We start from the raw sequence: 13,200 nt of genomic DNA, 5'->3' as shown, positions 1-13,200 counted from the left end.
CTGTAGAAAGCAGGCTCAATAACAGACAAGTCATTAGTCACTTACTTGATTTCACTGACAGGTACTTTCCTCTGTGCCAGCTCTTCCACCATGCCTTTTTCTTCTGAGGGAAGCAATACTAACAAAGCTTCACCACCTTCTTTATATCTGCTCAGGGAAAAAATACACAAAAGAGAGACCTCAAGTAAAGATGGAAAAAAAATATTTTTTTTTATGTTTTCAATAATCAATGAGAATTTACATTTACTTGCTTATAAGCAGCCAAAGAGCAGACAAAAATCCTCACCTTACAAACAGAAAAAAAAAAAGGCAAACCAGTTAAGTAACTTGCCAATATCTCCACCTGAGCTGACTTCAAAACTACACCTAGAGCCCTAAACATCTGGGACTAAGACGCAGATTCAGAACAGTGGATCTTTTTCTCCCTAGATTGAAATATTTCTTTAGTAATCAAATGGCATTTGATCAAAGCTTACAATACTAGAAGATCTAGCTACTTGCATTCATCTTTTACCAATAGGCAAGACTTAATGTCTGGTAACAACCGATTCTCCTTTGCACATCCTGCAACTGAAAGAAGGTAAAGGGTAGGAAAGCATAATTGCCTTAATCCCAAACAACAACTCTTATTTGCATGTTCAATAAAGGCTACTTTTCTAACAGGTCACATGGCATCACTAAAAAAAAGCATAAAATCATGAATTCTTTGATTTATAGAAGCAGGTTTTAGACGCAAAATTAAAAATTCAATCAGACTGATTCCATAAGAACATAGCTAGTATTCACTCTTCGGTGCCCTTAACAGCTGTACCAAATGTAGCTGACTTGGTAATTACTCAAGATCCATGGCTGGCAAAGAAATAAAAATTATTCTATTTTATTCTTAAAGCATCTTCATGTTCATTTTCTTTTTGTGGGAAAAAAAAACATCAGTTCCTACTTTCAGCAAACTCAGCAACTTGAGGACATTCATGGAGTAAAAAAAATAAAATACCCAACAGCATTAGTAAACAAACAAAACAATGGGTTTAAGTCCTACTGACAAACTAATAATGATGAGTTAGCTTATCTGCATTATCTAAGACCGTATCTATTGTAACACATATATTACTTCTTCATTTACATTTACAAGTAGTTCTTCAGAGTACATATTGATAGGAAAAAACTGCATAGAGCCCTCTATTATATAAAAAATACCAATTGAACCAAATCTTGGAAATATGCCAAAATTGGACAGCACTGAACTCACAGTCAGCTGATGAGAGCAAAGTGTGGGACAAATCAAAATAAGAGAGTGCTAAGCTACCATGCAGAGCAGCTCTAACTGCCAAGAGCTACTCACAGGGAAGTCCCTAGGCAGCAACAGATTGTAAGCCTATACATAACAGCTAACACTACAAGTATTCCACTTACTTGAAGCAGAAAATACTTATTGTATTAGTTTTCAAGTGACACTTTATATCAAATTATTTATTACCTTAACAGGCCTTTGGTTTGGTTCCTACTCCAGTCATATTTGTCTTTTTTTCCTATATTGGTAAAACCTTTCATTCATCTTAAGTATATCTGGTTTGTCCTTTCTGTTTTCTATAAGGAAAGTCAACTGTTTCGTCTATCTTTACTCCACTCAGTCTACTGCCATTTGATAAATCTTCAGCTTCTGTTACTCCATCATATATTCTCCCATTGGGTCTTTACTCCAATTGCATTCACTCTTCTCCAACAAGAGAACCATCAAGAAAAGCGTATTACACAAAAAGTATAAATTCTGTCAGCAGAAGGGTAGGAGATGCTATTGGTTTGTCTCTGGGTCACAGACCACAGAAAACAAGACTATGCCAGGGTAGGTCACGTATCTTTCCAATAAATGCTCAGTAATGACAGAAGAAAACACCAGTTCAGTCCTTGTACATAGAAAAGGGGATGTAAGTGTTATTTAAGGGAGTATTAGAGTCAAGACTCCCTGGCTTAAGAGCACTTTTAAACTGAAGGCAAGAGAGCACAAAAGATTGTTCTCAGGCACACCAGACAAGATTCATACTATTAACTGATAAAAATCATTTCCGATGGAATATAAGAAGCCTACGTTTCTCCAAGTATAAACAGTTATCACTTGGCAAAAACAGTACTGCAGAACTGTTTGACAACTATAAACACTATCTGTCACAGCACAGTAAGCAATGCAAGTAGCAACAAAATCTGCAGTTAAAACCATCTGACAGCTTTTATTACAGCTCTCTGCTTTCATCTGATGAATTTGAAGAAAATCACAACAAAACGTTCTCAGATGCCTTTTTTTTCCCCTCACAGTGATATACATGTTTTAGTCATGAGATTTTAACCCTTACATTTTAGATTTTGCAATTTTACAAGGCAATCAAATTGATACCAACACTGTAAATTTATATCGTTTGGTAAGAGTACCAAAAGAAATGGTAAGACATACGGACTTTGTCCTAAAAAATACTGCTTTAGAGTTGTGGGTAAGGGAGAGATACTGTACAAAAACTGTACTAACTTGATTTTAATCCATTTAATTAGCAGATCTAAAATGTTCTTAATGCAGAAATACCAGCTTGTAAAATCTTTCTAAAAAAGGTCTAATGCAACCCATATGTTTGGTTTATGGCAATTATCTTCACCAAAAGCATAGGAGGACGTAAGTCACTGCTGATCAAACATCCCATGAATGTTTGGACCCTTTATATAATAATTAAGGTTGGGAATAACTGCTTACATAGACCAAGTGCACCTTGTAAGAAAGCTTTATATATTTTAAACCAGCCAAATTCTAGATGATACCTCCACAAAGTGGGTACATGCCAGACACTGTCACTGCTTGAACAAGCAATAAAATCCCAGAAAGCCACTGAACCAGAGGATTTTGCATTTTATGGCAAAAACTGAAGGCAGCTAATTATTCATTAAAAGAACCTGAGTTCTCAGCACTGTTAGAAAGAAGGATGAAAATACTCTCTTTTATCTACCCAAGAAAGAAAGATAGAGATAATACTGCTGCCAATACCAATCTCACTGACTTAGAGTACAGAATAACACACAGCTCTGCTCTTCTCTTCAAAACAGATGCTACGAAAGGAAAGGATTCCAAAAAGCGCTATGTGAATGATCCAATATCTGGAAAGGATATCTGTTTAGTCTCTTAACAAAAAACTTCCTCATTTGTCAAGAAGACAAAGAAAGTCTTGATCACACTACATAAACACCTACAAAGGATGATTTTTGCAGATTCCTTAAATTTAGTCAAAAGCATGAAGTGATTTATGTAGTTTTGTCCCTTCTGGCATTTTTTATCCTGGAGTGCCTGACTTGGCATTCTTAAGTTGTTGCTTTATTATATTTATTTTATTCAGTGTGCAATACACTATGACAGGCCAATGCCATACAAATCATGGAAGAAATACCCATCAAGGGTCTTAGAGCACGGATATCCTCTCTGCAAGCCAGAAACATAAACTCTAGAATGATACAGTACAAGAAATACCATTCTACATTAATTGGTTTTATAGCTTTTCCTCAGTACCCACAAGGTCACTCTCAAAATGAGATGCAGGATTAGATGAACCTTGAAAGGTGTTTTTGTGTTATTAACGCTCAACATATTATATGCTGAGTCAGTTACCTTTTCACAAACTACAAATTCAGGAGACATAATTCTAAAAGCACATTCAATAGATACATCACAAGAAGAAAACAAGCATTAAATCTGGTATCTATGGACAACAACTAATTTAGTGTTTACATTAAGTCTTGCAAAACTTTTATAGAGAGAAAATAGTACTACAGCTAAGTAAAGAAACAATCACACAAAAATAGACAAGGAGACAGGTTTCTAAAAACCACCATTCTCTCACCTTTTGTCAACTACTAAGCAAAAAAAAATAAAAGCAACATGAAAAATATTTCTCAAAGCTGATGCCTTCAGAAATTCAAAGGGACTGAAAGACATCTGGTAACCACTGATGCAGTGCAATCTTTTTCCTTACCTATTTTGGAAACATTCACTCTTTTAAATGCCAATATTTTAAACATACTTGAAGCTAAGGAGGAAGAGTCTTTGCCCATTTTTATATTGCAAGTGTGATTTAATTAATTAGACAATGTAATATTAATGCTGTTCTTCAGAGCTAAGCATGAAAATGAAATCATTACAGAATTGAGAAAGCTGAAAAACAAGCGATCTGAAGTACCATCTGGGAATGTTTCTATCTGTTCAGTGTCCCCAGTGGGTGTTTAGTTAAAGAAAGCAAAATACAAGTCCATTTGGAAAAAAAAAAAAAAAAAAACAACGCATTTTACTTGGGCAGAGTATTATCTGATTTCTCAAAAAAGAAAAGAACAACTGAGTAATGTGTTAATAAGAAAGTCATAGACTTAACCTCAAAAAAGAGAGGTTGCAGTAGAAAAATTAAGTTTTCAAAAGTATTTTCTCTGTCTTTCGTACTAAAAGCTTCTACATTGGCAAGCTCATGAAAGCACAAACTACTAAAACCCAGCATAAACAATAAAGAAAAGAACACTTAGATCTTCTGCTCAAAATTTGTTTCTATAACAATGGCTAAAACATGGGAGAAAAGAACATCCCTCAGTATCCTAAGGGAATAATGTTCTCCACTAAAGCCAACAAAATGACATTTCTGTAATTATTTTCAGTAGGCAGATAAAACCTTTAAACCTTTACAGACAATAAAGCAGCAAAGAGTCGACCTCAGCTACTGTAATTCTTGAGCAGGAGGACTACTTCTACAGATGAGAAGACATTAGAAGTTCTCCCCACTCTTGCTGACTGCAGCCTTCAAGTTGTTCATCATCACCAAAACCAACATCTGTCCCAAAAGGCTAATTCACTCTGGTGAATTATTATTCAGTAAGTATGCACCTCAACTGTGATGGAAAACAGTAAATTAAAACCTCAAAGAAATCAAATTTTCTTGGACTGTGTAGTAATTGATGGTACTATTTATCTTGTCATCTCCTCATGGTGATCAAGAAACCAGAGGACTCATCTTTGCATTGTGATTTTAACAGTCACCTAGGACAACAGATACAATTCATTCCAATTCTATGGAAAACTGCTTCTTACTTGCAGAAGTCTTTGGAAGGAAAAAAAAAAAAAAAAACCAAAAACAAAAACAGCCCTCACATACTTCCAGTTCGCATTTGTCTTATTTTCTAGCATCTATTGGCTTCACCACTTATCAAAAAGGTAAGTAACTTCTCTGCAACTCAATCTTGACTTAGAAGCAAGGAAGGTGTGACAAAACATCATTAGCACTATAAATCAAAGAGTTGGAATTATATGTTTACTTATATATATATTTCTTTTGACTGCATGTGTTGGATTTGCATATGGCATGGTTTTGGTAGCAGGGGAGGGGGCTACAGAGGTAGCTCCCGTGAGAAACTTCCTGAAGCTCCCCCCCGGCTCCAAATGAGACTCACCTCTGGCCAAAGCCAAGATAATTAGCAATGTTGTTTGTGCCTCTGTGATAATGTATTTAAGAAGGGAAGCTTGAGAGGAGGAGGGGTTGTGAGAGAAATACCTCTGCAAACACAGAGGTCAATTGAAGAAAGAAGAGGGGTGAAGAGGAGGGAGGAGAAGGGGAAGGGGAAGTGTGCCAGAGCAGAGACTCCGCTACAGCCCATGGTGGGAAGGCAGACTGTCCCCCTGCAGCCCATGACGGTCGACAGTAGAGCAGATTCCCACCTGCAGCCCATGGAGGACCCCATGCCAAAGCCAGTGGCTGCACCCAAAGGAGGCCAGGACTCTTGAAGAAAGCCTGCACTGGAACAGTCCATTGCTGGGAAGACTGCAGCCCGTAGCAGGGACCCACACTGGAGTAGTTTGTGAAGAGCTGCAGCCCGTGAAGGACTACACAGTCAATGGAGAACTGTCTCCCATGAGAGGAACCCCACGCTGGAGCGGGGGAAGAGTGTGAGGAGTCCTCCTCCTGAGGAGGAAGGAGCAGCAGAGACAAGGTGTGATGAACTGATCGCAACATCCATCCCCTACGCTGCTGGCAGGGAGAAGGTAGAAAAATCAGGAGCAAAGCTGAGTCCAGGAAGAAGGGAGGGGTAAGGGGAATGTATTTTTAAGATGTGGTTGTATTTCTCACTGTCCTACTCTGATTTGATTGGTAAATTAGTGGTGGTGGTGTACAACCTAAATTGATGTTCTTTCTTCCCAAATCAAGTCTGTCTTTTGCCCATGACCACTAGTGAGTCATCCCTCCCTGTCCTTGTCTCAGACCCCAAGTCTTTTTGTTATATTTGCCTTTCTCCATCCCAATGGTGGGGAGGAGGAACAATCAGCCGTGTGGTGCTCAGTTGCCCACTGGGCTTAAACCCACAATACTGCAGATGAGAAATAGGATGCCTACAATCAAGGGCAAGCACCAAAAGCTGAACAAGAAGGAAATGGGAGAAATTATTTAGGACAATGCGGCACTGTCAGTTAGAAATAAAGAAAACTGGTTTAAAATGTCAAGAACATGATTTCCCTAGGAAAGAAACACAAAGAGTTGCCAGATAGTTTAATTTCATACCAAAAAATAAATTAAATACTAAAATCAAGAGGAGAGTTTATTCACCATGACAGAATCCATCTTAAACTTCTGCTAAAAAAAGCACCTTGAGCCAACAGCTGCTATATCAAGCATTAAGGAACTAACAGCATGGTGACAATTCAGTGGGAACAGGATAAGAGAAAATGCTTATCATGCAGGCCAAACAGACATTCAGTTTTTGCTTATGTCAACCTACCCTTGATCAGATCCAGAAAAAGGCTGGATACCCTTAGCCAATACTATTAAAGCAAACAATACTACCATTATCACAAAGGTAATAGATGAAAATCTACCACAATTATTAATCAATTCCACCTTGCAATGCAACTAGAGTTGAGCTTGTTCTAGCTACATTCAGTAATTTTACATCCTTGCCACAACCACTGTACCATAAAAGTTCAGTCAAATGTACCATATTTTAATCATCAGTGACATACACGTCACAGTGGTACCAGAATAAAGTAGGAATGGGAACCATCTGATTGATGGTCATCAGGTACCAGTGTTTTGTTGTAGAGCAGACATCCAGTAGGGACAAAAAAAAAAAAAAAAAATGATGGGAAAGCAACAGAAAGAACTGTAAGGATACCCAGAACAGATATGCAGACCTTACAGGAAATGTTACACAGGTTGTCTTGAACAGATGTATTGCAACATGTTTCCCTAACATTTGTATTTCAGAAGATATAAATTGATGCCAAATTTCAAGAGAGTTAAAGGCAGTATTTCTGCTTTGTTTGGCAAGAAAAAAATAATCTATTTTTAAAACTGGCAAAGGAGAAAATGGAGATGATGAGATAATCATAAAATTCGGGGGAGGAGGGTTGTGGATATAAAGATACTTGCATTACAGTTTCCTGTATTGGAATATTTTCCATTACAGAAAACTCAATATAAAGGAGGTGATAATGTTTCTGAAGATATTTACCACACATGAACATGCAAGGAACCATAAGAATATAATTTTTATGGTTTGGAGGCCACACATTTACCACCATACTCAAAACAGGGTATTTCGTGGCTTTTTTAAATCTGTAACTTAAAAGGGACTTTAATCAAGTTGACTTGATTAAAGATCTAATTTTAGCCTAACTGGGCCAGGATGGATAGTATCAACATATGCTGTCATCTCATCTGTTGAAAGATATAGAAGGAAGTACAGTGTCACTGCAAAATTTGTGAGCTTAAATCAAAGCCCTTTCCTAAAAAGTCTTGCATTCCAAGCCAACCAGCCACCATCAAATTCATTAGTATTGCAGAAACTCTCCACAGTAGATCCTTTTAGAGAAGGAGATCACGCATCAAGGAAGCCAAATTAACTTCTCATCTGTCTCTTTCTCGTCCAGATCAAATTTACTAGACACTTAGAAGTAAGCAAAAGACTGCTTTCCTTAAAGCACCAAGGAATGTAAGTTAAGCATTTGGAATAGCATCAAAACCAAGACCACTAAATTTGCATGGGTTTGCTGTGCATTATGATACACTCTAATGATGTATTTTCACTCGGACCCTTTGTTCGTTATACATGGTTGCCAAACTATTAATACAAAACTACTTAATAGTTACTTCCACTGTGAAGCCAAGTTATTCATCATGTACAGCAATCATTTATTCACTGTGCACCATTCACACTCTTCTCGGAACATAAGTACTCTGGAGCACTTGATTTTGCAACAATAATGTTCTTTAAACCTTTGCATACACTTTTAGTTTCCATAAAGAATCCAGAACAAGACAATTCCATCACGTGGAATAGCTAACAAGCAAAATTCAAAAAGCAGAACAGATCCCTGCTTCTAGAACAAAGATTTACTCCTGTAAAGACTGAAAAACTATGCTGGTGAAATTATACAGGTATTTGTTAACGTACACACTATTGCAGGTGAAACTTGATGGTGAGGGGAAAAAAAAAACCTGTCATAGTATAGTTCTTCATCTGTTGTAAGAAGTACTTGAAAAGAGAGAATCACCATCTGAGTATGCAAATATACATCTAGGTTTTGGAAGCTACGTTACAACCAGTGACTTCCCAATCTACAGGTTAGCTAAAAACCTAACAATCATGTTTAATATAATAACAGACTAGGAAAAAGTTAGAATGAGTCAAGTTCTACTACTTCTAGCACGTAATTTATATTTTATTTTTAAATTCTTTTCAATTCCTTGATAAAATAACTACAGTAATGAAGAAAAAAGCATTTCATTGATATAGATGTTTGTCTGTGTTGCACTCTTTTCACATAAAGGAACAATCTATAAAAATACAGCCAAAACATATCAAAATGGACAGTTTTATTCTGAGAAGACCTATTTCAATCTGATATGCATACAAATAAATCTGTTCACCCACACACTATCCTTCAACAAAGAGAAACTAATATCCGTATCCACCTCTAAGGCCTTTCACAGAAATTTAATAATTCATAGTTTTGTTTTAAAATTCAACTATTAAATCTGATTATACAAGCTACCATTTTTAAACATATTTCTTAAAGAAAGCAACAGCTTTAGGTCTCTCATGCAGGGCTCAATTCAGTCAAAACTTCCGATTTTTCCAATTATACTACCTTCCAGGCCTTCTGACATGATGAGGATTGGTGAAATCCAAGCTTCAAACTGAGAAAACATTTCTTCTCCAAGCCCAGGAGCAAGAAGAGTTTTATCTACTGTTTATCATACCTTTTACACTGCTGGGTTTCTTCCCTAATGTGGCGATTTTTATTGTGTTTTCTTTAAGTGACAAATCAGCACAGAAAACAAATGCATGAATATCAGAATTTCTATCCCATCTACATGATCAATGGTCTCTTTTTATAATATTTTTCTTTAAAACAAATGTTTAACAAGAGATCTGTGTGCACTGCTAACTGAAACTCTGCTGTATCATCTACAGTAAGTCCTACTAACGCAGCTCAACAAAAATTACAATAGACCAGAAAGCATGCTTGCTATTCACAGCTGAGCAAATGCTGCAGATGGTCCGTGTTCTGGTTCTTCAATTCAGCCAGGGAAAAGAGCTTTTTCCCATGGGTTGTGAACAGTGCAACAGCCCACAGAGCATTTAAGACAAACAACAAAAAGTAAACTGGCTTAATTTTTTCTTTTTGCTTTAGCTCACCTCTAATGCTTTGTTCACTCCTATTTCTCCCTTGCACAGACCTTAGCTCAGTATTCCAAAAAAATTATCAGTAAATACTGCTATGAAGTCAGACATTGGTTCAGAGTATGTTTATTTTAGGGTTTGGTTTGGTTTCCTCCAATCACTTAATACCCTTTGCCTTCTCCTGTCTGGGCAGTAGCCCATTTGTATCTCTTGCCAAGCTCTGAGAACCATGCAACTGGGTTTTATTTATACCACAAAACCATAATCCCCCTCATTCAGTCGTACCAGATAGTTGTCCTCATTTGCCAGACAGACTTAGTCACAAGAAATAATAGACAATAGGCACTGGCTCACCAACCTTATCATGCTAGTTTCAGAATAAATTGAATTCAAAGGGCCTTGGGAGTTTGTTGGGTCCTCCAGCCTAGATGGTAAGCAACCCATTTTCCACAGCAGCTGTGTCCACTCCACTGCATTAAAATACATGTGCTTATTTATTTTTTTATTACAGCTTGCAGTATAGCTTCATATCAGCAGGTAATAACCTTAGCCACTTAATATCTCAGTGTATTGGAACACTCATACCACGCCATTATGAAGAGAATTCTAACAGATAACACAGTGCTGGTCAGTATGACTGCAGAATTGCAGGCCACTGTCAGGAACGTTGCTAGGGTACAGTGTTTAGTTTTAGAGAATTTAATAATGTGAATTGCAAGTTAAATATGTGGTGTCAACAATTTCTTGTGACCTCTACTAGCAGCTAGTTTTATTTAACTTGAGTTAGAATGACAACATACAAGATAATCTAAATACTGCATTTATTTTAAAATAAACATCAGTAACATTGCTTCAATGGGTCTTAAATATAGCAAAATAATCAAACAAGGAGCTGCCACCTTGACTGTACTGTTTATTCAGGATCCAAGGCATGTATCCCAGGGATATATTTGCCAACTGGGGGGAGGGGAGGGGAAAGGGGGAAAATCAAGTTTCCACCATTGAAAAAAGTTCCATTAAGTCACTACACTTTTAATGCTTTATTGCCACTTGCAAGGATCACTCACTCTAAAGGCTTATTAGTCTCACTTCCACACATATAATGTGCAAATACTTAAGTAGAGTCCCAATGAGCATGCTTCAAAGCATTTTACTTCATGACAGACTAAGATCAATTTATGACCTGCCCCTTTCACCTTTCCAAAATCTGATGTGCATGTATTCTTCATTATCCACAAGGCATCAAAAAACTATAGATCTTTGAAGTCCTTATTCATACTTCTTGGCTCTAATCATCATACCAGCCAGTACAAAGATGGTAGGCAATAGAGCATCCTGCTTTGGGAAGATGGACTTTTATTTGCTTTCAGAATATAATTTATGAAAAGGAAAACAGCATATGTAGAGCTAGACAGAACATGGATATGCCCATACACACACTACGTTTAAGGACAACAACAAAATTACAGTGACTTTCCTAAATCAGTTTAAGCACCTAAGAAACCTAACCAACTAGCCTGGATTAAATACCATCAGATGTCTCAGCCTGAGTCAGACCTAAAGCCTATATAAAATTCTGGACATTCCACAGATAAAAACTGCAGAGCAAAAATATTTATTCCATTTAATATTCCACTACCAAGGTCCTTAAAAAAAAAGACTCCTGACAGAAAAATCACTAAACTCAAGTAACAGTTTTTAATAGCCTCTGAAGGAAGGGGGGGGGGGGGGGGGGGAAGGAGCAGACGGAGGAATGTAATGCTAAGAAAGAAATAAATTAATTACTGAGACATACCAGGATACAGGTACACCCAAAATACAAGATATTTATACATGAACAGAAGGATAAAAATAGGCTTTCCAGTGTCTTTTCTACTCATCAGTGCAATCACAACTGAAATAAAAACATTCCAGTAAATGTTTTTTTCACGCTATACAACTTAAAAATTACATTTGGAAAAACAGTTGGGGGAAAAAAGTGAGCATCAATGTGCTTCAAAAATTATCTTCTGCTGTCCCCTAGTGGCACTGTAACTTGTTTCACAAAACTGATCAAAGATATTTTCAACTGAAGGCTTCATAGGCCACAGAACAAAAGGCATCAATAGAAATTAAACGCCAGAAGAAATCAGTTTTGCAGACCATGGCTACAAGCAGCTCTTATTTACTTCGAATTTTTGAAACTAAAACGGACAGGAAAACATTGTGATCTATTATATTAAGTTACAGAGTTCTCCAAAAGTTTGTGATAAAACTATAGCCAAAAATATTTATGAGCCTAGACATGATACTGTCAGTATTTTAGAAATTCTGTTACTGAGCAAGTTAAGACTTTAAATAAATACTTTAAAAGCAGTTGGAAGAAACAGCTTCCAATCACTCCAATTGTAGCACACGTTTCAAGTTTAAAAAAAAAGAAAAAAAAAAAAAAAAAAAACACACATACTCAAGATATGCCAGTTCTACTATAAAGTAAAAGCATTACTGGACAATATCCAGATTTTCTTGATCTTACTTAATCATAAATCAAAAATGCAGGAGTTGCAATTTATGTTCCTCAGCAGGATAAAACACAAGTGAAGTGCTACTTAAGGAACACAAGGAACACAGTGGTCTTACACCAAAAAAAAAAAAAAAAAAAAAAAAAAAAAAAATCAATCATTACCTTTCATCTTAAATAAGGCTTTGCAAAACTGTAAAACAGATATGGGAACACATCCACAATTTTCAGTCAAAGGTTTTTCAGCCCCATCCCCAAAACAATTTCTCTTGACTTTCATATTTACTTTTGTATCACAAAATAATTTGATTTCAAAAGTAAACAGTATTTGGCATCCCAGTTTTAATTACAGTTTAACATAGTCTCTTAATTATCTGAGATATTTAATTTAACTTTCATTCTATGCAATTACACACTCTCATAACCCATGAAAATTTGTAATTATCTCTAGTCTCATTAATAAGGACTACTAAACTGCAGTTCAGTTCATTTTTATCACGTTTCTAGAAAAAACACAAGCCTCTCATACTAACTGTAGCTACTGAAAACAAGTGAAGTTTCTTACTCAACATTTAGGAGTTCACCAAGAAGTACATTCTCAATTATCCACATCTAAAACTGTATTAGCATATTTACTGAGTACACAATATTTACTTAAAACTATTAGATATCTCCCTTGTTTTATTTTCAAAGATTTATTTCACGCTGTTAAATTCACTAAACTGATCTCTTTCCAATACCACTTTACTTTAAGGACAAAGAGAGCCTGTACATTTCTCCAAAATGAAAGCCCAGTGTAGGCAGAACCTTCCTTGATCTTTGTGTCGGATTACGAAACAGAAAATATCCCTAAAGCTTTTCCTACAGAAGGAATTTGCTTCCAGTATCAGTCACCACCCTGACATCTCAAACAAACCTCTCAGATGTACTCTCAGTTCCAGTAAGGGCTGGCTACTGAAAAATTCACATAAAAGGAAATGTAAACAACAGCCAGGCGAAGCAAGGGGCAGGCA

General features: G+C 36.5%; 1 protein-coding gene across 1 annotated transcript in view; it reads right to left on the bottom strand.

Annotated features, from left to right (window-relative positions):
* Positions 1-13,200, bottom strand: part of DDX10 (DEAD-box helicase 10) — a 188,946-nt gene that overhangs the window by 161,015 nt on the left and 14,731 nt on the right. The window contains exon 10 of the mRNA XM_032990776.2: positions 46-147. Coding sequence (XP_032846667.2) covers positions 46-147 — 102 coding nt within the window. The remainder of the gene's footprint in view (positions 1-45; positions 148-13,200) is intronic.

Source organism: Tyto alba, unplaced genomic scaffold, assembly GCF_018691265.1.
Source record: "Tyto alba isolate M040663 unplaced genomic scaffold, T.alba_DEE_v4.0 Super-Scaffold_2, whole genome shotgun sequence".
Taxonomy (NCBI): domain Eukaryota; kingdom Metazoa; phylum Chordata; class Aves; order Strigiformes; family Tytonidae; genus Tyto; species Tyto alba.
Note: the sequence above shows the minus strand (reverse complement) of the source record. Positions and strands in the feature narration are given on the sequence as shown.